The sequence below is a fragment of the Lepidochelys kempii genome, chromosome 10, assembly GCF_965140265.1.
Source record: "Lepidochelys kempii isolate rLepKem1 chromosome 10, rLepKem1.hap2, whole genome shotgun sequence".
NCBI classification, from domain to species: Eukaryota; Metazoa; Chordata; order Testudines; family Cheloniidae; genus Lepidochelys; species Lepidochelys kempii.
In genome coordinates, this window is record NC_133265.1 from 16,128,811 (window position 1) to 16,156,674 (window position 27,864).

Sequence of the window (27,864 nt, forward strand, 5' to 3'; positions counted from 1 at the left end):
CTCTTCCCCTGGTGGAAGTGTGGGGGGGTTAATAGCACCGGGCGAGCGCTCTCCCGGTGCTGTGCCGCGGCTACACAAGCCCCCGGCAGCGCTTTGACGTTGCTGGGGAAGACCTGCTCTGAGTATCTTTCCCAGACCTGAAGAAAAGACTCTGAATGGTTCGAAAGCTAGTCTCCCTCCGACAGAAGTCGATCCCATAAAATATTACCTCACCTACCTTGTCTCCTTAATATCTGGGAACCAACAAGCTACAACTACACTGTCTACACCCATTGAGTGTAGGACTTACCCAGGAGTTGGTTTTTTCTCATCGCTAGCACAGCAGTGCTCTGCAAAGTAGCAACTGAATTACACTGGTTTTAGAACAACTGAGATCTTGCCAACCTGTTTTCCTCTCTTGTAGGTGAGTGAAAAGTAATCCTTGCAGAAAAAACTCACTAGCCACAGGCAAGTTGTATTTGTCAAACTTCAGTATTTTTTATGTCCTTGGCAATTGGGTGAGGGGAGCTCTGTTGCTGACAAATAGTGGCCTGAAGATGCATATAATTTTGAGGTGAAAAATCAGCATCTTACTGCCCACTCTAATGGTCAATGGTCTAATGGCAGTGTCATTCCAGCATAGATAACAAGGGAACTTCAGCATCTCAAAAGTTGTGAGCTGCATTGTGTGTGACTGCTGGATTATTAACACAGGGAGAAATTCCTTTAAGATTGACTTAAATTGTGGTGATCTGCTAGTCTTGCTATTGGAATGACTTTTCATTTATTTAAAAAAAAAGCAGCTGTTTCTCTGGCTAATGTAAACTGCAATTGCACTAAGGCTTTGTCTACACTAGCACCTTTGTCGGCAAAATGTTTGTCGGTCAGGGGTACGAAAGGAAACACACTTCTAACCAATGTAAGTTTCAACAAAAACGCTGGTGTGGACAGTTCTGTGTTAGTGGGAGACGCTCTCCCGCTGACATAGCTACCGCTGTTTATTGGAGATGGTTTAATTATGCCGGCGGGAGAGCTCTCCCCCCAGCGTAGAGGGGCTACATGGAGGGGTGCCACTGTAAGGTCTCCTAAGGTCTGTAGTGTAGACGTAGCTTAAGAGGAGCTTTCTGCACTGAAAAGTCCCTTCAGGACAAGAGATGGAGGGTAACTGTAGAGGGAGAAACTACTAACGATGGAAAGGGCTATAACTGGGTTCATAACTTCTAGAAATATTTTGAGTGAGGATATTAAAACAAGGTATTTGTAGATCTCGGTATCTAGGGGCTGCCTTTAGATTCCTAAAATTTAGAAATCTGATCAACTGCAGATTTCTGTTGCTACTATCTACATTCCAGCAAGCCATTTCTGTCCCTCTGCCCAGGAAGCGAAGCAGTATCAATACAGCTCTTTATATTGATTTGATTGAAAAATCCAAGTCTCTATATACACTGGTAGTTACCACAGATAGGTAACATTTTAACGATATCATTTCCGTATCCCAAATAGCAGTTTGAGAAATGTGGACTTTTTAATGGGAAAAGTGTAGGTGCAGTCCTCACTGTTCAAAAGCCCATATATTCCTGTTTTAGATAAGGAAAACAGAAGGCAGAGCACAGAAGAAAAATAATCAGAATGTAAAGGATTTTGTCTGTAATGAATGTGAGTTGGCCAGCAGGTGGCAAAATTGGTTCAGTACAGACAAGTAAAGTCTATGGTAAGGAAGAAAGAAAGTGTGTGTTAAATAAATCACCAAACACATTGTTTTTGTGTGTGTTGCGATTTATTGTGGTTTATTGTAGGGCAGAAATGTGTTAACAAAATTTTAAAAAATTACATAACAGGCAGGATGATACTGTTGTGGTGACAGTGCTAGGCAGAGTAACCTCCTAAGTCTAAGGAATCTTAACCTTTTCATATACTTAAGGAAGTCAGCTGGCTTTATTTAGACTGTAGAAAAGATGAGAATACAAAGCATTAAGCAGTTTCTGAATGAGTTATCCCAAAAGAATGGAACAATGCTTGGAGAGGGTATGAAAATCAAACCAAGTTATAGGGCTAACTAGCTGATGGGACAAATATATATGAGTACAAGACAACTGTGACAGACGAATTAATGAGACATTATCTTGGGTTGGGATCTTGTCAGATTTAATTAACTAAATGGCTGAAGCTGGCTAGTGATTGGACTGGAGGCTTAAAAAAATTCCAGGTGCTGCATAAAACAGAACTTTTGACTTTGAGTGGCATTTTCCCCTGTCATTCTTAAATCAGGGCCCTAGCAAGTTGCTGGAGGTGTCATTTTTTGGGGACCGCTTGACCATGAGATCATTAATGAAACCAGGGCATTTAATGTTAAGAATGTCCTGGCCAAATTCTAACCAAGTTTGCTTACCTAGGATTAAACTCAGCAACCTTGTAAGTTGAGGACAGAATTGGTTGCATTTCAGTTTTGAAATCCTTCTGCTGTCAGGGGGCAGGGCAGTCAGGTGTCAGGGAGCGGAGCGGAGCGGGGGTTGGAGAGGGGGTTGGGGGTTCTGAGGGGGGCAGTCGGGGCACGAAGTGGGAGTGGGCGGATATGGGGCAGGGCCAGGTTGTTCGGGGAGGCACAGCCTTCCCTACCTCGCCCTCCATACCATTTTGCAACTCTGATGTGGCCCTTGGACCAAAAAGTTTGCCCACTCCTGTTCTAGGAATTATTTCAGGGAAGTTCTGTGGCCTGTGTTATATAGGAGGTCAGATTAAATGGCCTTGGAATCTGCTTTTGTGTTGAAATTTCATATCAGGAAATGACACTTTCTCCTCTTATCTTTCAGATTCAAAGTGTGTTGATGGAAGCCATCCCTACAGTTTAAACTCTATTTATAACAGAACAATTAACTCTTCAATCCATAAGTGGTGCTTCAGAATACTGTACAGGATTTTACCATGGAAGAACTTTTTTTAGTTTTTACCTTGAGACTTTTTTTAAAAATGTACCCATAATCCAAAAGGATGGAAACTTTCTACAACTGCTGAACATTGTAAATATCACACTGAAAATAATGCCCTGGAATAGAACATCTCAAATGCTGCTTAATTACAGACTCAGGTTGATTATGTGTTATTCATGTAATATTACTCCACGTTAAACTTCTGGTGCAAGCGACTAGAAAACCACAACTGACAGTCTGTATATTTAATTTAAATACTTATTTAAAATTTCACAAGCTTTCAGATAACTAGAATATCTCTGATATCTGACACTAGAAACTAATTTACTTCACACTTTAGCTGAATTCAAGCTTTGAAGGAAAAACGTACAGAAAAGTTCTGGTTTGGAACTTTGTGAAACATACCACTCATCATACACAGTTCTGAATGTATCTCAGACTATTTGTATACCCTCCCATATGTTTTTGTTACTTTTTTATATAGTGTCACTTGTGTTGTCTGTTTTGTCCCTTTAAAGTTACAGACAAATTCATACTGTGATTTTATTTTTATTATGAAATGCTATCAAACTGTGATACTTCTTATTCACTGGTCCTGCATCAGGAGATGGAGTGGGGAAGCTGTATTAAATACAGTTCATCTGTATAATCTGTCTGGTTTATACAAGCTGTGTTGTTCAGAGATGTCTAAAGTTTGATCTTGTTTTTTTTAAAGATAAAGCACTTGCCCCACTGTAAATATATAGCATGTAAAATTTATATAGTATATAAATACAGGAAAGTCAAAAGAGCTTTTTACACTGTTTACTTCTTGTTATTTATTCAACTTCTACCCATTAGAAGAGTGCACTGAAGGGCTGAAAAGCTTAACTGTAGCTCTGCCTTAATGTCAGATGACAAAGGGGGTGTGGTCAATGCTCAATTATATTGTCTTTTAAATTATTGCATTGATTAATGTTAGCAGAGGGGAATGACAATTCTTCCACCTGTTCTTAGTACCATTCTATTTTCCACCAAGTTATGACTGCCTAATGTGCTCCTGCTGTCCCCTGTGGAAGGCCTTAAGACAGAGCTTGTCATAAATACACTTCTGACTCTCCACACCTTCCCTGTGGCAACAAAAGTAACATGAAAAGTAATAGGTCAGTTGTGAGAAAGTAAACCTGTAGCTGCTTACTATTGTTCCCCAAGCCCCATATTTTGTACCTACGCTCTTTTGCAGTAAAGAACTTTGTCTTAGTACAGACTCTCCCCTTATTAGGAATGACTGCTACTGCTCATCTCTCCAGTTTCTGTTTTACCTTACTGTTTGCTCTGAATTCAGTTTCTTGTTTAGTCAGAAAACAGCTAAAACTCCAGGCTTTTCTATCTTTCAACATCACTAAAACTGGTCCTTAAGAGCTGCAGCTAAATACCATTAGCCTAGGATAAAGTTTTGCATTTTGGGGAGAAAAATTAAATACAGAGTAAGTTTGTGGTCAGGTTTCATAGGAAACTATGCATTTGCCTTTGACCAGCTTTGTAAAATAGCCTGCCAAAGGTAGCTTGCAAAGGAAAACTCAATTTGAGCAGTTTTATTCTTTTCATGTAGAAAATAAACCTATTTTTCCTGAAAGATTCTGGATGAGTAGAGAATTAGTAGGTTTAAACAGGCACCTGATGATGAAAGTGATTTTTATTCAGAGTAGTTACTTTGCTTGGCAGGAATTTGAGTTTAATATAAACACATAGGCAAAAGAGATGTCTATTACATCTTTAACATGTACTCAACCTTTTCAGTTTAGGGCTGACACCTCTCAGTCTGCATATAAGATCAAGGAGGCTGCAATCCAGGTCATGCCTTGCCATGCCTAAAATTTCAGCTGCTTTGAAATATCAATTCTCTGGCTTTGGATACATCTGCATTTTCCTTTTCAATGTCTCTTATCTGATTAAAAAAAAAAGAGGTCATTCATCTTTGCAGCCTGTCTATCAAGAGAACTGAGCAAACATCAGTTATTACTTTGCCCTATTTAAAGCCCCAAATGAGGAAAGTGTCTTCAGGTTAGCACTTACACGCTTAAGTGATTTACGGAATAATGCCTAGGTCAGATATTAAAGAAAATGTCTGGTTTGCAAGGCAGAATGAGCAAAAGTTAAGTAATTTAAAGAGTGATTATGACCAGAGCTGGGACAGGGGGAATTCTGGATTTGATAGCCACTTGCATAGTAACTGCTTTTGGAGTAAGATAAATCTTAATCTGTATCAAAATCTTGAGCAGGTGGATCCCTTATTCTGTATTTTTATCCTTAGTAAATGAAAGGAGCTAGATGGCTGCATAGTTTCATACTTTATTTTATTTTTCAAAATGAAATCTCACCACAGTTTAATCATCTTACTGGTAAACGAGCCCATTAATATTTGCAATGGATTTACACAGCCATAATATTACCTCAGACTTACTTGATACATAATTTTCATGCAAATTGTGTACAATGCGTAACAAATCAATACATAGCTGTACAGTATTTACAATAACTTTATAGTGAATAGAAATGCTTTCCAAGAAAATATAGAAATAAACTGGTAAACCACAATTTATAGCTTCTCATCTACAAGAGACCTAACTTATCCAGCAAGCATATCTAGATAGACATGTATTAAAATTTAAAAATATGCATTGCTATGAAGCATTATAAATGCTGAGTTTAAAAAGGTGGTTTTGTACCATATGCTTCAAAATGTTAAGTGACTGACTAAAAAGAGCTTTTTGTCAGGTTATGTAGCCTTTAAATCAGTCCAGCTGATCTTCAGTATTATACACTTTCTTCCCTAGATGACACTAACTGAAGTTGAAATTAGTAGTGACCTAGGGCCATGAAAGTTATGGATGCTGGCAGGGGCCAGAAAAGTAGCAGTCTGTTGCCAGGATCTCTGCCTCCTGTCCCCACGTTGCTTAATGGGTAGTATTAAAAAAAACAACCCTGCTATATGAGAACCTCTTAAGAACTGAAAAATAGGGAGATTTTTCAATACAGAACAGGAATAGGGAAGTCAACTGGAATTAGATTGCTTTTTCTGAGGCCAGGCCAGCAAAAACAAGTGGTGCTTTAGGCCATGATGGTGGCTTGCCTTAAACTCATCCTAACCTTAAATCCTCACAAGAGAGGGCTTTTCATCCCCTCATGGACAGTAATTAATCTAGCCAAAGTTTTCATAAACTATTTTTCCTTGCAAATTAATTCTTTACTAGCCTTAAGGCCAGTGGAAATGTTGGCTCAATTTCAATCCCTGTGAATAATGCTACAGAGAACAATTGAAATAAAATATTCTTACACAAAAATGCTACTGGCACGTTTGGTGGTAAATTAATTATATTGAGCACCATATTTAATCTTTCATTCAGAATAAAAAAATTGACTTCTTAAAATGACTCTTTTTTAAATGCTAAAGAATAGTATATATATTTCTTGCTATAACATACCATAGTTACACACCATTCCAAGTGTTAAAATTACAGGGTATGAAAAGTTTCAGACTAAATACAGCAGATCACATCTCTTAAGGCATTTCCTTCATGCTTATAGACAAATATCCTTGACAATAAGAAGACTGTTTTCAAAGGATTGTGTTTTTCAGGGATGTAAGGACTGGTACAGAAAGTCTTCATAGCCTATCGATGCTTTTGTAACCTTCTAGACTATTTTAATGATTAAAATGATTTGTTTACAGTTTTACACCTTAACCACCGTGGTTTGGATTTGTAATAGGAATGGTGACAAATCCAAAATGTTTCCAGCCAAGCCCTCCCTAACACCCAGTCCTTAACAAAACATACTTTTTAGGGCTGTCAATTAATTGCAGTTGACTCACTCACGATTAAATTTTTTTGAGTTAATTGCGATTAATCACACTGTTAAACAATAGAATACCAATTGAAATGTATTAAATACTTCAGATGTCTTTCTACATTTTTATATAGATTGTATTCTGTGTTGTAATTGAAATCAAAGTACATTATTCTTGATTACAAATATTTGCACTGTGAAAGAAAGTAGTATTTTTCAATTCACCTCATACAAGCACAGTAGTGCACACTGTGTCGTAAAAGTGCAACTAACAAATGAAGACTGTTACGTAACTGCATGCTAAAACAATGTAAAACTTCAGAGCCTACAAGTCCACGCAATCGTCGTCCTTGTTCAGCCAGTCACTAAGACAAACAAGTTTGTTCACATTTACGAGAGATAATGCTGCCCTCTTCTTATTTACAATGTCAACAGAAAGTGAGAACAGGCATTTGCAAGACCCGCTACAAATGTGTCAGATATGCTAAACATTCGTATGTCCCTTCATGCTTTGGCCTCCGTTCCAGAGGACATGCTTCCATGCTGATGACGCTTCTTAAAAGAATAATGCGTTAATTAAATGTGTGTGACTGAACTCCTTGGGAGAGAATGTTATGTCCCCTGCTTTGTTTTACCTGCATTCTGCCATATATTTCATGTTATAGCAGTTTCGGATGAGGACCCAGCACATGTTGTTCATTTTAAGAACACTTTCACTGCAAATCTGACAAAAGGGAAAGAAGATATCAATGTGAGATTTCAAAAGATAGCTACAGCACTCGACCCAAGATTTAAGAATCTGAAGTGCCGTCCAAAATCTGAGAGGGATGAGGTGTGGCGCATGCTTTCAAAAGTCTTAAAAGAGAAACACTCCGATGAGGAAACTACAGAACCTGAACCACCAAAACAGAAAATCAACCTTCTGCTGGTGACATCTGACTCAGAAGATGAACATAAACATGCGACTGTCTACACTGCTTTGGACTGTTATCGATCAGAACCCATCATCAGCATGGACATATGTTCACTGGAATGATGGTTAAAGCATGAAGGGACATTTGACTCTTTAGTGCATCTGGCACGTAAATATCTTGCAACACTGGCTACAACGGCCATGAGAACACCTGTTCTCACTTTTAGGTGACATTGTAAACAAGAAGTGGGCAGTATTATCTCCTGCAAATGTAAACAAACTTGTTTGTCTGAGTGATTGGCTGAACAAGAAGTAAGACTGAGTGGACTTGCAGGCTCTAAAGTTTTACATTGTTCTATTTTTGAACGGAGTTATTTTCTGCACATAATTCTACATTTGTAAGTTCAACTTTCATGCTAAAGAGATGGCACTTTGGTACTTGTATTAGGTGAATTGAAAAATACTATTTTTTTTTTTACAGTGCAAATACTTGTAATCAAAATACAAAGTGAGCACTATACACTTTGTAGGGTGTTGTATCAATATATTTGAAAATGTAGAAAACATCCAAAACTATTTAAATAAATGGTATTCTATTACTGTTTAACAGTGCGATTAATTTTTTTAATCGCTTGACAGCCCTATCTTAAGTTAGACTTTTTTAAAATGAAGGGGAGCGAAAGGAGAAACAGGCTGTGATATGAGAGTTGTGCAGTTGAATACTCTAATTTTTAAAGTTCCAATTATGCACAGAGTCCACAACTGACCTTGAAGTCCTGGCTCCATGGATGAGAGATGCCATCCCTCCTGCATGGTTTCAAAGCTGTCATAACTGAGCATTAATCTTAATACTCCTTTAAAGAGATAAAAGAACTTCCTTTTTTGATTTTTTTTTTTGTGGGGGCTTCTCCTCCATTCTTTTCTATCAGCCCATCTGAAGGCAGACAGTGCCCACAGTATTCATATGCTGCTCTTAGGTTCCACACAGCACAAGGCAAGTTAGTAAGATGGAAGCGTTGGCTTTAATTGAAGTTAGAGATGAAAGACTTGTAGGTAATCTTGTCCATGTTTCTCCCAGTGCAGAATAATTCCCTACACTGTAGTCAAAGTTGCTTTTGTAGGTTTAAGTCAACAGTTGTGTTTTGTTTGTCCAAATATGGAAGCTCTAAAGCACTAAAGGCACAGATGCCATGGCGCACGTTGAAATAATATATGGAAAGCTACAAGAGCATGAACACAGGAGCAGGGTCAAAAAAATATTTTCTGTCATATAATTAAGGATTTTACCCCAATCAAATATTTTTGTATAATTTAAAAAATAAAATGTTTCAATAAAGCAGGCTAGACGATAAGTTTGTGTGACTTAGAAAATGGATGTTATGAAGCAATATCTAATAGAATCCTACAAGAGACATTCAACCAGTTATCTCCGATAACCATTTACTTTCAAATATCTTGGTAAGTATTTTAGTAAAGTAGATGGCATGACATCAAACATTTCGATAATTAGGGTTTTCTATTCTCTCTTCTCCCCAGTTTTAAGCCACTGAAGCACAACTGTGAGAAGCCATGTTTAAAAATAAAACAGAGACATTCAGTTTGCTTTATTCCAGGTTTTTGTTAACCAAGTAAAGAACCAAATTCTGCTCTCTTTACTCACACAAGTAATCCTATTGACTTTCACGGGGCTACATTCACAAATAAGAACTTAACACTGCCCCTTCTTTAAAGAAAACACAGTTTAACCGTGGAGCATTTTACCCATACACAAATCAGAGATTCTCAGTAATAATGCAAATCCTTTAGCAACAAGTTTAGCCTGCTTAAGAAAAACTATCTGTCCTCAAAGTCACATCTTCAGCCCATGAACCCTTGCCTTTGTAGCTGCAATATTTTCAGTGCACATCCTACTGCTTGGGCCAAGGAGTTAACTGTATAGATAACAGTCTAATATTAAAAGGTATATTTTAAAGCTACTATTATTCACCATTTAGGGAGAAATTCTAAAAGCTCATCACATTAACCATTCATTTTCTACAAAGGAAGGTTAGAATGCCGCTGCATTGCTAAGGATATGTTTTCAAAACTAGTATCAAGGTTTTTTTGTATAAAGAAAAAAAAGTGCTGAGTAGCCCTGTACACCAGTTCTGAGTGCTGTATTACAGTGAGGTGTTAGTTTGTCAAAGTACTTACATCAACATCTCCTGTCATGAGCAATATGCTCAAGGAACAGGCAGAAGAATATCATATTATCCTGAAATATTTTCTCCCCAGAAGGGTGAAATTGCAACAAATAAAAATGCACATAAGGCTTCTATGTTTTCAGTTAGTGTAAATGAAATTCCATTACAATCATTCCTTGCAATTGTCCCTTGAGAATTTTGCTCCAGTACTGTATGCAAAATAATAATAATCTTGGATAATCTTACAAAGGGATATAATGTAAGAAAATGTATATATTTCTAATAATGGTTTTCATTCAGCTTGCTTCATTTTTACTTTACCTTATCACTTGACTGATCCATTTATATATTAACTAGTGCAGGTCCATAAGTGGCCCATGTTAAGTGCTATTTTTTATTAGCAATTCTTCTCTTTCTTGTTGCCAGCATATCATAAAAGGGATCCCTGCTGATACTTGCTCTAGTGGAAGGAAGAGGAGATATCAATTTAGTTTATAAAACATGCATTACCCAAACATATTTGTTTACCTTTCCTTGTCTAGAGACCCAGAACTGTAATATGTTGGTAGGCAAACGCATCCTTACAAAAATCAGCAACAAGATTTTCAGGTAGTTACCAGAGGAACATACTGCTACATTCTTTTCTCTTTAGCCAACTTAAGTTCTCTCATATTTTCTTGATTTTCAGTTCACAGTAGCCAGAACAATAATGTCTCAAAGTGCTTCCTTTGGCTTGACGCATCTTGCCCCAGCAACCCCTTCCAGCTAGTCATGAATCCTCAGGAAAGGCCCTTGCCTATGGCTACTGCTTAAATAGTTCTTTAAGGCATGTTCCTTAGCACAGCACACATTCCCGGATTCTTTATTTGGAAAGGAATTTATATACAATTTACACTTCAGCACTTTTCAAAGACATTTAAGACTTTGAACTCACTTAATAGATTTGATCCACTCTTCCTTCTCTTCGGGGGTGGGGGCAGATATCCTGTACACAACATGGTTGCCTTCTACCACTCTACCATCAGCTTCAGTTTTACAGGCTTTAATTACTTGACCTTTATGGCTGGGGTTATAGAGCTCAAAGCAGTTCTAAAGATAAAGAAATAACCAAAGCTTGATACAAGGAAGAACTGAAGATCTGCATGTACAATAAACCTGGGTACCCTGGCTGTTACTTAAAATAACCCATTTACTAGGCTCATTAAAAGGAAAAAATTCTTACTGGTTTTCTTGGATCTTCAACTTCTCTTATACTAAGATTTTCTAAAGGAATAATTCCTCTAGGTTCTTTGTCCTAAAAGACAGGAAGAGTACACATTACTATTTAGTTATACTTTTTACTCCTCAGGGAATTCTGCGCCAAAAAATTAAAAATTCTGCATATTTTATTTGTCAAAATAACAATATAATCACACCTGTTTCAATTATTTTTGGCCATTTGTTTCAAAACACCCATCAGCAAGTATGTCTAACAATACAGACAACAAAAAAGATTCAGGAAATGTTTTTTGACAAATAGATTCCTTACTAGGCATATTAATACAGAACTCTGAGTAATAATTCATTTAAACTACAATACAGAACTGTATTTCCTGCACCCCTCAGAAGCAGTGCAAAGGCCTGGGGCAGTTCGGGAATGGAGGAATGAGGGAGAGGGAAATAAATTGCTGGGAAGGAGTCTGGGTGTGAACTTGAAGGGTTGTTGAGTATAGGTGGGAAAGGCATGAAACAGGTTTATCTGGGGGGCAGGGAGGGATTGTTAGGGAGCTTTCCCCCATGTAGACCCTGGCTGACCCCTAGCCTCTCCCATTCAGTCAGGCACATCTGCCCATCCCCATGTGTTCCTGCACCCCCACATGTCCCTCCACCCCCACTCAGACACCCACTGCCCCATCCCCATGTGGCCCAGCACCTTCCCCCTGTTCCCATTTGACTCTGTCCCCCCACCCCATCTCCGCGTGTGTCTGTGCCCCCACCCAGCCATTCCCCTTTCCGTATGTAGCTCTGCACCCCTCCCCCATTACCATGTGGCCCTGCACCTCCCTCCCCACTGTAGCCCTGTGCCTCTAACTCCTATTCATCCCCTAGTCTGACCCCAATCCGCAGCACCCCAAGCTGTCTGTATCCCCATAGTCCATGTTGCCTGGCCTGACAGGCACTGCAAAGAAGGCGCTACAGGCTTTGGTCTATCACCACAGCGCCCTCCGGTGGGCAAAAGGCAGAACTGCAGTAACATTATGGCAGCAGCTTTTTTTGCACAAAAAATTAAAAGTATGCGTGGCTCGTTACTTATGTGCATGAGCAGTAGCACAGAATTCCCCCAGGAGTAACTTTTGGATTCCAGACAGGTTCACAGCAATATATACTTACTGTTGTGTATTCAAAATAATACAGGCAATTATCGGTCAGAATAAACCATCTCCGCTTCCATGTTTTTACTCTTCCCCCTATAAATAGAAGACACCACTAACTTAAAACTGTTTTATCATCAAGATTCTAGGCTACGGATAAGACAGTAATTTAGTCGTTACTTAATGTGTAATGGTTTTTAAAATATGGCTTAAATGCTTAGTTGCAAATGGATAAGACACAGATGAGTTAAGGTTAAAAGGAATATAAGTTTCCTGGTAAATATACCAATACTAAAGGACAAAATCCGGAAGAAACATTAACTATGGTGATGCTGACACACCACCTTACCAGCTTCTGAACTTAGTGTTATTCTATTCTTAAATGAGTCCACGTGAAAACAGTACTTACTGAACAGATCTGCTCCCTGTCTGTGTTCAGTCATATCTGCTTACTATAGCGACAAGTATAGTATTAATAATATTTATCCATTACCAGTACAGCATCAACAACACTTGGGGAGAGGGAGCTGGATCATCTATTGAATTGTTTTCTAGGTTCCAACTGCAGGACCAGATTCTCAGATCCGTGCAACAATGGGGTTCCAAAGGTGAAACTAAGGGCAGAATTTGACCTGCCATAGCTTTTACTCATGATGATGCACAAGTCAGTTAAGAACCCAGACTGACTTTCAGATCCCCGGTTGAGTGCCCTGTGGCTGACAGTTAAAAATGTTTGCTCAGCCCGCAAGTAAAAATTTCTGTAATTCTTTACAATTCCACTATTTTTTAAAATCAGTTTCCAGAAAAGAACTGCAGATCAGGCATTGGCAAGTTATTAATATCCAGGTTGAGTTACAGCATACTTAAATGATTTCAAAGTTATATCACCACATGTGCATCATCCGTTCATCAGTGATTTAATCTTATTACCCCACCCTCTCAATATCGTTGACCTTGTTATTCAATACCCTGAGCACAAAAATCTTTTACCGCCAAAGACACCCTCAACCAAGGATTTATCATTTTAACATCAATCATGTAACTAAATCCAGCACATAAACATAATTTTTATCAGTAGCTCTTCCTTACTCAAGAAGGTTAAATTTTTGTTTAAACCATTAAAAACATCTGAGGCTAGAGAACAATTGTAGAAATGGCCTGAATATCCTGGAACTTTATCTATTCGCCTGCTGGGTTCTTGTCTTGCAGATTGGGTACTATTATACATCATATCCTCCTTTTGGCTGGTTATAGGACCCGCAGTAGGTAATCCACTGCTAACACTATGTAACATTCGCATTTACTCAGCAAATTGTACACTTCCACCACACACATACACCTATTTTAAGGAAACAATTTGAAAGTGGAAGAGGTCAAGAACTAAGAGACAGGCAAATGCAAGATGCAGAAGCCAAGACAGAATCAATGGTGGTAGAGTGAGCTACAAATGCAAAGCATGAGGGAAGAAGAGCAGGTGTCAAGTGGTGAGGGACATCAGAGACAGGAAAGATCTTAATTTCTGCATCTTGATGACAATATTTTAATGCATCATAGGTCTGTTCCAGCTTCCATCAAAGTCAATTGAAAGGGTTTAAGCTAGAAGTGGAAAAGCCAAAATAAACCTTAGCCTGACTCAGTTCTGGATCCATGAATGAGAAGCAGCTAAAATAACTATTAGGGCAGTTCTACCTTGTTGTCATTGTCACATTACATATTTTTCATATTATATAGTGTAAATTCCAATTATTTTAGCTCATGTTCTGCCTTGTAAGTTGGCCAAGTCCTTGGCTTTGTTTGAGTTTGACTACCATCAAAAACTTTACAGCTTGCCCAGATCTATTATATGAAGAGATTCAGTGGGGCAGGAAGTTGTAGAGCAAAATGGATAGGAAAATATTAAGTCTCAGAAAAACAAATAAGCAGGGAAACTGGTAACCACTGCAAAGACATCTTAGACTGAAGATAACAAAAGGAGAATTATGAACTCTTATACAAGGTCAGATTAGAATAAAAGACAGATAGGAAACTATACACATTGTAAGAAGGCCTGCACAGAGACTCCAAAACCAGACAGGGCAGACTTCAACAACACTAGTAGTGTCCAGAATTAAAGTAACAGTAGTTTGGGGGTAGATTATATGCCATTTGACAGCTGATAAAGGACAGCGGGCATTCTGCACTCACCAGTTTATCAGGTGAGTCAAGAGTACCCACCGTAATATCACAGGACTAGAAAATAAGATGCTCAATATGACTTATTGCTCATAATGTCACATTTAAGATTATTGGGTAGTAGTAACTATCACATAGCAGATCTTTTTCTTCTTGGTTTCAGATGCCTTAGGCTGCCAAAATGATGATATAGCACTTTGAATTAACTTTCTTTTATATCCCACTCCTGCTGTCAGTTTAAAAAGATACATTTTAAAGGATATTAAATTGTCAAGAGAGAGACTGGAAACAAAGTATGAAACCATAAGTATTTAAAGAACAGATCAAGATATAATCTACACAAAGATTAGATTTGTGTCACAAAGACCAAGCTAATAAAGTAAAATGAAAGGAACAGCACCAATAATAAGCAGCACAGAGCAGAAAGGCTTAAAGGATCCAGTAGATGGATAATCCAAGGGAATCATCCGGAAATTCTACATCAAGTGAATATAGAGAAGAGGAAAAAAATGCAACAGACCCGCTCTTTTCACGTATATAATCAGATTATAGAAAATTCTCTCATCTCAAAGGGAACTAGAAACCAGAAAACAAAAAGAAAATTTTTAGGGGAAAAAAAGATGGAAAAGTAAGTAATAATTTACCCATCACAGTTCATTAAAAATATTAAAGGGTCTTAAAATTGCCTAAGCATCAGAATAAGACAATTATGTATTTCAGGTGTAAAAAAAACATTTTTTTTTTAAACCCCAGTAATGTCAGCACATCCAGCTCAGTCAAGGTGATTTAGAGAACTAGAGAGTGGCTAAAATTGTCATAAAAAAAGACTTAAGAATGATTTTGGATTAATTAATGTCAGTGCAGTTAAATGCAAAGGTTCAGAAGCTAATTTAGTGCCTGGAAGAGTACACAATGAATATGTGTTTCCACACACACAAGAAATTTGTCCAGTAATACTGTACAAGACTAAAATCACATCAGCTATAAAGGGAATGATTCAACTGAAAGGAGCCCCACAAGCCAGTTTCCTAGCCACCAGTCCCTCTTTCAAGAGAGGGGAAGAGAAGTAGCACCCTCTTTAGAATGCTGTGCTGGGGGCAAGTACCATGTACAGAGTGGGCTAGGAAGTCTGGGCTCTTTGAGAATCCTTTCACATGCACAGCGAGTTGCCTGATATTCTAGTATAGGAGCAGCTGCTTCTGCTGCTCATGGTCACGTGTCCAGCTTAAGTCACTTCCCTCTTCTGTCAGCAGGATATATATTTGTTTCCAAGTATCTATTTTTCTCCCTCTAACCAGAAAAAGGAAATGATTCAAGCCACATTAATTGTAGCTTTTTTTAGTACGAGACATTTTGGGTCAGCTATTTGCCAACAGAAGCTGTTCTTAGAAAACACACACACATGCTGGCACAAAAGAATTATGTCCCAGGCATTCCCTCCATCAATGCTCATGTCCAGCTTTAAATTCTTAATTGGAGAGGGAAGGGGTTCTCCTTGCACCAACAATTCCTTTATTTGGCCCATAATTAATCTTTATGCAAATCTTGAGAACAGTCCCCAAAATACTAATGTCTCAAGCTGTTACAAAGGATATTTGATTAGCATTCACCAGTCTTCAGCCACTTTACTTGCCACCTAGATGTTCACTGTACCACGTTAGACGGCATACAATCTTTTGAATTAAGAGAGCAAGTTGAGTACTTCCATACAAATGCATTGGTTGAATCCACACCGATGTTCTAAATCAAAACATTACTTCTTGAAATCTAGTTCTGGCACTTAGATTTGGCAGGATTTTATTTACACAAAGTCACCTCTGAACAGCTTTCCACAGGCAAGCCCTCAGAAAAACAAAGTGTTTTGCAGGCCAGGGACTTTAATGACATTATTAGGATGGTTTCAGAGCCAGACTAGCCTCTGGAGACCTTGGAGTTTTTGGGCAGATGAACTTTACAAAAAATACTAACGTAAGAAAAGTCATGCTCTTGGAGAGAGCAGTGAAGTGAGCAGTAGTTCCAAGTGAAAGAAAACAAGGAAGCAGACACTATAAAAAGGCAAAACAGAAAGCACTAGCTTGATATACCAGTGGCTTCTTCCTGTTCTGATCTCTTATTTTTTCAGAAAACATATTTTCTATTTTCAAGAGTAAAGCAGATAACAGCACAATTGATAGTCTTCATTTTTTCCTACTCATTATACGAATCAAGACTCCTTAGTATTTTGATAATGAATGTTTGAGTATTCAAATCCTTCTTTAGGCAGAGCTTCACTAATTTAGGAATAATACAATGTGCTAAGAGAGAATGTGACTTAACACTGGGAGTTGGAATAGCCCCCGACATCATACTAATATATTGCTCAAGCTTCCCGGCAACAAGAAAATTGAAGGGATAAAAGAAAAAAAAAATCACCAGGTTTATTTCTGTTCACTGCATTCATGGCTCTACAGCTTACTAACTTAGCAAAAATATTTGTCTGCACCAGTCTGTGTCTATTGATGAAACACAAGTCCCTCAAGAAACAGTTGGCTTTACATATTTACAGTCTAATTCACAGGAAAATTACTGACATGTTTCACCTCCCTATCCAATTAACCCTTGTGCTGTGGGCATTTCAACAGCAGCACCTTTCAGTTTAATGCATGCTCTTATCACTGGGACTTCGGTAGAATTGTTTAGTGGGCACATAAAGATGAAAGCTTGGTTTTACTTGGTTCATGTGTCACTGGAGCCACAGGTAGAGCACCCAGAAATAAATGGCGATTTTATTGATTTATTGCATTTTTCTTAAGTTCGTTTGCATCTCTAATTTCTTAAAGCTCTCATTCTTTTTTCATTGACTATTTGTTTTGCAGCTGATGCTTTACCACTATCCTTCAATTTGTCCTTTCCCACTGATTGACAGTGAATAAGAAATATTCATGGCATTACTGACATGCTCACATCCAATTGCTTTTCTTGCAAGGTGATATTTTTAAAAGTAAAATAAATATAGTTGCTGATTCCAGATTTTTATTTTAATTTCAAGAAAAACACCCGTATTTATTTTGACATTTAAGTTTCACCTTTAAGAGATTTATTTCCGTTATGAGCTATTTCTCAAAGGTTGGCATATATAACACTTTTTCATGTAGAGGAGTCTGATTAACTAAATATCTTCTATATTATACAATTCAGTTATAACAGTTTTACTCCTTGGAGTATTTAAAAAGGGAGTTACTATAAATTAAAGTCACTACTGGTGAAGGTAAAGTTATCGCATAGTAGTATTTGCAAGTAGATTTTTGTATATATTTAAAAAACATCAAAAGTTTTAGATTTTAAAAAACTGTAGATAATATTAATATTGAAAATAATTTGAGTAGTAAGAGACTTATCTGAATGGTTTTTGTACTAAAATATTTCTCGTTCTTGAAGTCTTGTCTTAAGAAATCCTTTCAGTTGAGGTGAGCACTGCCACATACTGTTGAATGGATAAATTTATCAGCTCTTCAAGTCATCTTTCAAATTGTCTCAACTATGAATACTGTGCCTCTTAAGCCATTTATGTCTTCAAACATCAACAGGAAGACGCTCTGCTTTTTTACTTAGGAACACAAAGAGGGTATTTGAGGATTTTGCAGTGTTCGTAACATCTGCAGATGAAGTAATGGAGACAACCAAACAGCAAGTCTTCTGGCCATAGGCCACATAGCAGGGGGTGGTGGGCCGGGGGGAGCACATAGGCCATGGCCCAACCACTTTTTGGCCAGGCCAAACCTGACAGGTGCTGTAACCCCACACACCAGCTTGCAACTCCACTTACTCAAAATTGGAGGGAGTGCGTATAAGGGCTCATGGGAAGGAGGGCCAGGCTGCTGGTGGGGGAGGCACTTGAGAGGGAAAGAGAGGGGTCAGGTACGGAGGGCAAATTTATGGGGGCCTCCACTGTAAGTGGCCCTCTGCAGCCCTTGCTCCCGGCATTGTGTTCTCAGGGCTCCATTGCAAGAGGTGCCAAGCACCCCCAACTGATGCCAATGGACATTGAAGGTGTTTAACACCTGAAACTATGGGGTCCTGAAGTAGCAAACTGGCAATGTCTCCAATAGCTCTCCCCCCAAGGCTACAATATTTTTGAGGTGGCCCCTACTGCTGAGCTTATTAGAATGTATTCTTAATAAACTGATACTGCCAAAGCACTTGTGCCCATACACTCTTCCGTTCATTTGGTTGTTACTAGCACAGAAGCAGAAGTAAAGAGTTGAACAACTGAGTGAATTTATGGACTATGGATATCGCTACATTATAGTTCCTATCAATATTAATACATCTATCTACAATCCACAGTCATTTTCACATCAGTTCCTAAGATTTAAAAATTAATATAAACCAGCGTGATATGAGACCATACCAGCTGTTGTGGTTGGAGGCATTCTGCCTACAGGGGACAGAGAGGCTGGGGAAGCACATGCAGTAGCTATCATTGTTACATCTTTTTCAAGGATGCCACAACCAGCTGTCACAGATTCACAAGTCCAGTGCTCTTGAAGAGCCCCTGCGAGTGTCTCAACCCTCGTATTTCCTGCCAGCCCCAGCCTCAGCCTCAGCCCCAACATCTAGCTGGCATGGACACAGGTGAGCCCTTGCTCTGCCTTCAGTGTGCCTCCCCTCTGTCAAGTCCTGCTGGCTGCTCTTTAATTCCTGCTGACCTTGCACTCAGGGATCATCAGGATTCCTGGCTGCCTCTGAGCTGGAGCAAGGTTCCTCTTATACAAGAGCAGCCAGAATCTGGCTCTGAAATTGAGTAGATTTTGGTCTTTAAATCAGTATTTTAAAACAAAAGGAACAACATTTAAAAAAAAAAACCTAAAACCAAGTTTTAGAGTCTGTTCTAATCAGAAAAATAACTACCCTTTGCAGCCGGCTGCCTTATTACACTCCAATGGATAAGCAAGCCACATCAACTTCAGAAGTGTCTGCAAACAAATCAGAGCAGCTTACAGTTGCAGAGCTAGCATGCTACCAACTGCCAGAGGCTTCAGAATCCTGAACTCTGAGGTGTTTTTATATGTAATTAAAATAAACTGAACATAAAAAAAAACCCACACAAGAAAGTTACTTTGGAATAACCAGTCCTTTTAGCACATGCACATTTCTGCTACAGGCTATTTTGTTTAAAATAAGCCTTTCAACATTCTGACAGAAAATTTTCATACAAGTAACAAAACACATTTTAGAACGTGTGTTACAAGAATAAGATAACTGCACTTCTCTGCTGCGAAAAGTACTCCTCTCATTTGTATACCTCAATGAGCCTGAAGGATGTTGTGAAGCAATCTGAAACACTAACTATCATTGTGTTGCTTTACAAAGTATATATTCTTATTTTGTAGAAGAATCTCATGGGGGGAGATAGTAAATTACTAACACCGTAATGTACAAGCATACGTTATGTACAAGTAGAGTCCCACTGGGGCTAAAGTTAGTGACATTACATGAGAAGCGCAGTGCTACAATAAATTTGATTTAAGAAACAAACATAGAAGAAGAAAAATAAAAAAAGAATGAGCAACTGAACAAGGGGGGGGAGGGAGCTGGAAAGCCATCAGGTACGTACCTCCTAATGCAGAATAAGCAGAGACAGCCAGTCACAGAACAGAAAGGTGATAGGTCATAGGCCATAAGGAAAACAAGAAGGCACATTTAAACCACTCATTAAAAATCACAGCCAAAACCAAACCAACAGAAACTCACAAATAATATGGAAAAATGGAGACATACAAAAACAACTATTTGAAAATAAATGCATTGCTTTTTGTGCAGAAAACTGAGCTGAAGTGATTGTACAGTTTTCTGGAATGGTTTCACATAGATTTGTTATTTTTCAGTCACTGGGATTTGTAAATAGTAAATGGAGCTTCCTTTCTGCTGCTGAGGTTTCAGTTCTCAAGTACCAGAAATCAAACTCCACTTCAAAATTCAAGTGACAAGATTATGTCTCCTTTTTATACCGGTCAGAATTAGCAATTACACAAAACAGTGTAAAGGAGTTACTGATTTTTAGATCATATATTTTTAAGCAGGAATTATTGCTAATTTAATCCTATTAGATTTACAACAAAGCAGTTAGCAAGGAAAGCGGCATACACATCACTCACACACAAAGCAAAGTATCAGAGAAATTCCTCTTCTACTAACCTAATTTCAGTAGCCAACCTTCTCTGTCTGGATTAAAAAATGTATGTGTTAGATCATTCCCGTCATCTTCTGGAATTTTAAATGGCTCATTTTTAATACTTTCATACAAATTCTGGAAGAAAACAAACAAAAAAAAATTCAGCAACACGTACATAACCGATAACCAAGAGATTCCGTTCTCTCTTCTCAGACTACTTATATAAAAATGAACTAGGAACATCTCCCACAGAAACTGGAACCATTCCTCCTCTAAGCAGCATTCACCACAGTCTATAAATAAAGTTAAAAGGAGATATAGTGTCTTTGTAAATAAGCGTCCCCTTTTGAAGATTTCCTGTGTATTTCTCAGTAAAGAAATAGCTTTTCTTAAGAAGTTTGGCACTCATTTTTTCCAGAGCTTTCATATTTTCAACAGTTTTGCTCAATACAAGCTTCACTAAAAAAAATTGTTTTTGAAAAATATTAGACATCACTGACTTGAAAATCACAATCAAATGTCTGACATCTTTGTATCATTACTTTTCTTCCACTGTAGGTCATGATGGCTGTCTTTGGAGCCTCAGTGATCTCTACTATTTTCCCCCCTTTATTCTTCCCACACTCAACCTGATGTTGAACAGAGCAGATTCCAGTCAAGACAGACTGGCTGTAGCGATATATCCAATCAACATTGCTCTAAAAGCCAAAGAGGTTGCTTGTTGAGTGAAGCAAGGTGTTTCTTCCTCTCAATCCCTCAAGGGGCTGAGGTATATTGCAAGCTAATGGTACTTGGTTGTCAAAGATGCATCACACAAAATGATCTTGAGACACTAATTGACAGATTAGTCTGAGAATCCTTGCACTTGCTTCTAAGCCCCACTTCAAAAACCATGAGGTGCCACCTGGTCATCTTAATGCAACTTACCCGTAGCAGTTCTTCTGGAAGGTCCCCACCTTCATTAATGCCACGATTCATAGATATAAACCGCTCCACTGTTGGTTTATCTCTTACATTATGGTTGTGTAGACTAGTATTTAACATAATGATTGCAAATGATAGCACATAGCATGTATCTGAAATAACATTGAAAAGGAGTTTTTGCTCTGTGTACTGTAGTATACAGTAGCCTGTAAAAGAAACCCCAGGCAGTTCTGAATAGCAAAGAAAGGGAATTATGCACGTCTCCTCCTCCCCACCAAAAAACAACAAAACCCTACATACAAATACAAGAGTAAGTCTTGAGTTCTTTGGTGTTAACCATGGACATTTTTGGGCGGTCTAAAAATAGAAAATGACCTAAGGATCCAGATCAGAGGAAAAACTTTTGAATGCTCCCTCAGAACACAGGACCTGTTAACTTTCAAATATGCCATCTATCAGCTGACAGTTTGTATTTGCTTTTTGTGACACAAACCACGTAGGTTATTTGTGCACATTTTATCTTCAACGTTTTTGCTCCAAGTTACCCCCCTTGTTCCTTCAACACTGCGCTGTGTTTGTAAATCTGTTTTAAAGAGTCCAGGTTTAAATGTTAGGTTATTTTCCCCTCTTTTTTGCCAAGTGGTTCTCCTAACGTTAGTCCCTTGAGTTTTATTTTTAACGTGTTTTGCTTTTGCATTTTTGCTTCACACACAGATGATGAGGCATAACATTCTGGCATTTGCAGAAATTGGTCCCCACCCCAAAAAATCAAGAAATCTCAGAAATATTGCTTATTTTGATACAGCAGCGTTCTGCTGTAGCATCTTCTACCTTCTAGTTTGTCCCATTTTACTACAGACCTTTGGAGGCATTTGTATGATATGTTGCACTTTATTAATAGTTTATTTAAACCATTGTTTTAACACAGCTAGGAAGAAAGATGTTTTTGATCCAATCTTGCACCTTTTCCTTAAAAATAAGAAGTAGTGCAGGATTAGGCCCTTTGTTTTGCCCACACCTCAGAACATTCTTGTTTTTCATTTCACATACTGTCTTAGCCTGGACTTCCAAGTTTGCCACTGTGATAAATGAAGTGTGTGTGGAGGAGTAGCTCCCTTTGATGGACACCCAGCCAGTCCTCTTGGTAGCTGTTCTCTACTTGCTTTACTTGTAAAGGGTTAAAAAGTCCCCCAGGTAAAGAAAGTACAGAACAGCTACCAAGAGGGATTTTACAGCTAACTGGCTGGCTGGGTGTCCATCAAAGGGAGCTACTGCTCTCTCCCCCCCACACCCACTTCATTTATCACAGCCGCCTTCTCTTTGAATTCAAGACAGTTTAACACGTGATCTGACAAATGATATAATAACGGTGATTCTGATAGAAAATGTATCATGACTAACCTGTAGACTGAAAGACTCCAGGGTTACAAAGGCAATAGCGTGAAGCAAAAGCTTCCATCATACGATCAATTTTCTGAGCCTCTCCTGGAAGTCTGAAACTCCATAGGAATTGCCTAGAAAAGGGAAGCATAAACCCTTCAGTAAAATAAGATCCATTCCATTGCACGTTCACAGGCAAGACAACGTATTCAGGCAAGACCACATAGTCTGGTACAAATTTTGCAATTCTCTCCTTTTCCATGTTGGCAGAAGCGGGAAATATGTAGGAGTCCATGCTCTCTAACAAGCTGTACCACAGTGTTTCTTCACTGCTAAAAAGAGTATATTCTTCTCAGGACTTTGTTGAAAGGAAAAAAAGAGGGCTGTATTATACATAATAGCCCAGAACAAAAAAGGTGGACTAAAACCCAATATCTCCATTTGAATCAACCAGACATGATGAGTCAATGCAAGATGGATAAAGGGACAGATTATGCTATCATGGCCAGATCTTAAAAAAGGAAACGTGACCCCTCAATATCACTGCGATGGGATTTAAATTCAGATACAGGAAATAAGTGTTCCTATTACAAGTATGAAATAAAAAAGAGTAGGTTTTGCCTTCTTCTTGGATTGCTCTTTAAAAAAATAAATCGAGTTGACAGGGATACAAAAGCTGCAATAAAACGTTAAGCAAAATGACTGCAAGAACTGATCTAAAATTAAAAGTACTATAGATTACAAATGGTGATTAAAATAAGATCCAAAATAATAAAATTATGAACAGAACAGCAATATTGGCGTTAAGACAGAGTTAAGACAGGAAAGTGATGTTCTCAAGTGCTGTACCACATAAAAAAATTTTCACACTTCCTGTTGGCATAGCAGTTTAGGAATTGTTAGTCGTGTTCTTAAGTCCAGCCATCAAAGCTACAACTGTAAGGCAAAGTTAGGGCAGACAGCACAGCCTCTTGTTTGTGGCTCTACTTCTTTGAAGTTGGCCAGTTGAAATGATTTTGTGTTCATAAAATAGGAAGTAAATATCCACATCCCTAAGATAATAACGTCAAAAAAAGAAACTGACGATTAGGTACAAAAAAGTGCAGTCTAAAAAAAACTTCCAGTGGCTGATATTTTTACAACACTTCTGTAGAGAGACTGAATCTGCTTTCAGTAGGGGTGCCTTGTTGACATTTTAACATTAAGCTTCCCAATTCATGAAAGTGAAGACCAAGATTATTTGCAAGCAAAACAGAGTATCTTAGGACATTTGTAATGGGTCACAGAACCTTTAATATCCAAACTGCCAGTTCTAAACCACGCCAGATTAGCAGTGACTGAAAGAAGTTGCATCAGATTACTGTTTGGTAGCATAAATGAAGTTAATTTTAATGGTCTAAAGCTCATTGCTGGTGGACATGTGTGTCTCAGCACAAATGGGCCCCTTGCTGGCAGCCTCAGAGAGAATGCACAGTTGACTGGGCATGGAGAGTGAACTGACACTACCTATGCTGCACCTCTTCAGTGCACGAAATGAAAAATTTCGCCTCACAACCAGCAATCCAACACTTGCCATATGTTCTAAATAGAACTGGTCTGAGAAATTTGGATGGAGCCATATTTTGTTGAAATATGCAGTTTTGTCAAAATGCTTCAAGAAATCAAACCAATTTTGCACAAATTTTGTTTAAAAAAACGAAAACAGGAAAAAGTCCTGACAATGTCAAAGAGTCAAAATCAGAAACAAACATTTCCATTTGTCTAAATGAAACATTTTGAACAGTCTGAAAAAATTCTTTAAAAGGAATTTTCCTTTGGAGAATTTTAAAATTTTTGGTTTTCATTGCAATTTGGAATGAGGCTAAATTTCAAAATCTTTAAATCCCTCACATAGCTCTAGTACTAAATTCACCTACAGCATATTTTAGGTGCCAAAACCAAGCAAAAGCTTGCCAGACAGGTTAATATAAAATAAGAGAGAACATTTTAGGTAAAGGATACATGAAATCAAGCAGTTTCCTAATTGTTGTACTATAATTGTTTTGTTATTGTTGGTTTGTTTGTGTTCGGTTTGACAACTTATGGATTTGGTACAACGTAACTGAAATTTTGCTGCAATAAATCAATGTTGGTCAATTTTAGTATCTTCCACAGTCTTTCAGTTTCACTTATAAAATTCAAGATTTGTGAAAACTCAAGCAAAAATACTACTGTATATATAGATAAGTCACTATACTCCCCACTGTCCTATATCATAAAACAAATATTTTGCATGCCCTATATGGCACGTAAACTGAATTTTCATTCTCATTGGGCAACTTCTGCTCTCAAATACTCGGGATTTACATTGCTGTCTCTCCACTGGAAATTAGATCAAGCAAAGGTGGGTCCCCTGAAAAACTATTTGACCGGTCCTAAGTACAAAGTCTGTCTCCTTCCCACAAGCCCCAAACTGCTCTGCCCGAACAGCTGGATATGGCAGTGGAAAGCAGTATGAAATAACTGCAAATGGTGCACTTCTGGAGACAGTTAAAATCTCTTATTCATTTGCATCTTTTAAAAAAGCCATGCCCACATTCACATTGCTAGGCCATTTATTAACCAGGTGTTCCTCTCTACAGTACCTTCCCCTCTGCCACGTTTTATCGTGTGCGCTACACCCAGCTGTTTCCATCTTGTCTTTAGATTATAAATTCAGTAGGTGTGTTGTTTTTTTTAAACTATGTTTGTGCGGCTCCCAACACAATGGGGTCCAATCCTGATTGAGGATTTTGGGAGATACTAGAATAAAATAATTAATAGCAGCAGCCTGCAGAGGAGTGGATTGAGGTTTGCTATTAAGAGGCAGAAGGAGATGGAAGTATCATGTATTCCAGACAGAACCATGGAGCCAGAGGAAACATCCTGATTCCTCAGGCAGCTCAAGTTATCACCACTATAAGCCTTAGTCAGCATAAAGCTGCTCTTATGACACACCACATGAGAATATAGCATGTGTAGGAAAGACCACATCAACATTTTAACCTGTCTGTTTTGGGGTGGGAGCCCCTTCTGGCTACAAAATTGACAGCACTCTCTAAACCCCAGCAATTCATTGGAATTAATTTGGATTTACATCAGGTTAACAACCAGATTCAAGCACTACATATTTTAACCTATCTGCTGCCAACCTGCGAAAAATTAGAAGTCTACTATTTATTTAACAAGAATAAACACGTTAAGAATTTAATTCTGAGATGATGGGAAGGAATCGATGGGGAATAGCAGAAGAAATACTTTGCTTTGATAATATCTTCTTTACAATGGAATCTAACCGCCAATTCACAGTCAGGGACTTTTTTGCTTATCACAGAAAATTTGCACTTTTGAGCTATTTGGCAGGCACATCAAGCATCATTTCATGGAGGATAGGTCCATCAATGGCTGTTAGCCAGCATGGGCAGGGATGGTGTCCCTAACCTTTGTTTGCCAGAAGCTGGGAATGGCAAACACAGGATGGATCACTTGATGATTACCTGTTCTGTTCATTCCCTCTGGAGCACCTGGCATTGGCCATTGTCAGAAGACAGGATACTGGGCTAGATGGACCTTTGGTCTGACCCAGCATGGCCATTCTTATGTTCATCTGAGACTAGTCTTGGGCCCTTTGCATTTGTGTGAAATCATTAATTTCACGTATTAAGAGTTCAAAGGCAATGTATATGCAAACAAAAGAGTGAAACATTAAGATTTGTTTACTAACAAGATACAGAGTAAATCATACATTCAAGTAAAATATCAGCTGCTTGAGTGAATCATCATCATCTATATACTTAGACTTAATTAAATATGAAGTTTGATAAAGGCAATTATAATGCACTCACCTTAAGGCTTGTACAAGATTGAGATCAGCAAACTCATGGAGTTCAACAAAAGCCTGAAGAACTTTAATATTAAATTCATCTCTAAGAAAAAAAACAAAATGACAATAGAGAATTACTACATTGAACCATAAACTTAAAGAACTGCTTCCTATTAATGCAAAAGATAGAAAGGAAGTAAGAAACTGATCAGGCAAATAGATACTATCAATCAAATGAAGCCATCATTAATCTTTCTAACACATATTTAGGTTTGGGATATTTTAAGTGCAAGATTCTTCTCCCAATTTTGCTAAGATGAAATTTAACCTAGTAGGACTAGAAAGTGCTACTGCTGCCATTGAAAACAGGAGCTGGCAAGAGCCTGTCACTCTACATTGATTTTAACTCTATCTAAATGATCTTCAAAATGACTCATTCTCTTTGCTCAACAGTTATTGTTGCACCCGTCTTGAAATGGGAACCTCAAGCAGTCTGGATAAATGAATGGAAAGACTAGAGAGTTTCACGGTAGCTTTTACACGTTCAGCTAAAATCCTTTGCCGAAATGCTATTTTGTAACTTCTTACAGCAATATTCCCAGAGAAAAAACGGTTACTAACACAAGCAACACAGGCTTCCTCCTTTCCCTGGGAGTGCTCAACCCCTGCTCAGCTCCATGCCCCATCCCTGTTCCGCCCCAGGCCAGGCCTCCACTCCACCCCTTCCCCCAAGCCCCACCCCACCTCTTCCCACCCAGTTCTGCCCCCTCTCCCAAGCATGCCCAGTCCCTACTCCTTCTCCCTCCTGCCCCCACAGTGCCTCCTGCATACTGTAGAACAGGTGATTGCGGCGAGTGGGAGGCACTGGGAGGGAGGGGGGGAGCTGGCTGCCAGTGGGTGCTAAGCACCGAGCACCCACGGATTCGGCTCCTATGGTTACTCACCTTCCATCACTCTCGTTCTTAGAGATGCGTTGCTCATGTCCATTCTATGCTAGGTGTGGGCGTGCCGCATGCACCATTGCCAGAGATTTTCCCCTTTGTGGTATCCATTGGGCCGGCTCCAAGACCCTCTGGAGCCACATCCTTATGCGCCGATATAAGGTGCTCCACTGGCCCCGCACCGTCACAGTTCCTACTTGTCATTAACTCTGACAGAGGGGTAGGAGGGTGGGTCATGGAATAAACACGAGCAACACATCTCAGTTACAGA

General features: G+C 38.6%; 2 protein-coding genes across 6 annotated transcripts in view; one reads left to right on the forward strand and one right to left on the reverse strand.

Annotated features, from left to right (window-relative positions):
• The window catches only part of USP42 (ubiquitin specific peptidase 42), a 42,106-nt gene extending 36,537 nt beyond the window's left edge, over positions 1-5,569 (forward strand). The window contains exons 18-19 of one of the 2 annotated variants that reach the window (XM_073362140.1): positions 404-447; positions 2,790-5,569. In XM_073362140.1, the coding sequence (XP_073218241.1) occupies positions 404-418 (15 nt within the window). In that variant the 3' untranslated portion in view covers positions 419-447; positions 2,790-5,569. The remainder of the gene's footprint in view (positions 1-403; positions 448-2,789) is intronic. The other variant, XM_073362139.1, reaches the window with a different exon arrangement.
• CYTH3 (cytohesin 3) overlaps positions 1-27,864 on the reverse strand; it is a 98,299-nt gene that overhangs the window by 6,875 nt on the left and 63,560 nt on the right. For 2 of the 4 annotated variants that reach the window (XR_012161126.1, XR_012161128.1), the window contains 9 exons: positions 26,675-26,755; positions 22,833-22,945; positions 21,435-21,583; positions 20,531-20,642; positions 12,201-12,277; positions 11,053-11,124; positions 10,765-10,919; positions 10,152-10,290; positions 4,569-4,833 (listed from right to left, as the gene is read on the reverse strand). Coding sequence is in view for 1 of the 4 variants with exons in the window: in XM_073362163.1 (XP_073218264.1) it covers positions 10,218-10,290; positions 10,765-10,919; positions 11,053-11,124; positions 12,201-12,277; positions 20,531-20,642; positions 21,435-21,583; positions 22,833-22,945; positions 26,675-26,755 (832 nt within the window). In the remaining 3 variants the exon portion in view is untranslated. Of the gene's footprint in view, positions 1-4,568; positions 4,834-8,165; positions 10,291-10,764; positions 10,920-11,052; positions 11,125-12,200; positions 12,278-20,530; positions 20,643-21,434; positions 21,584-22,832; positions 22,946-26,674; positions 26,756-27,864 lie in introns of those variants that run through there. The other 2 variants (XR_012161127.1, XM_073362163.1) reach the window with 2 other exon arrangements.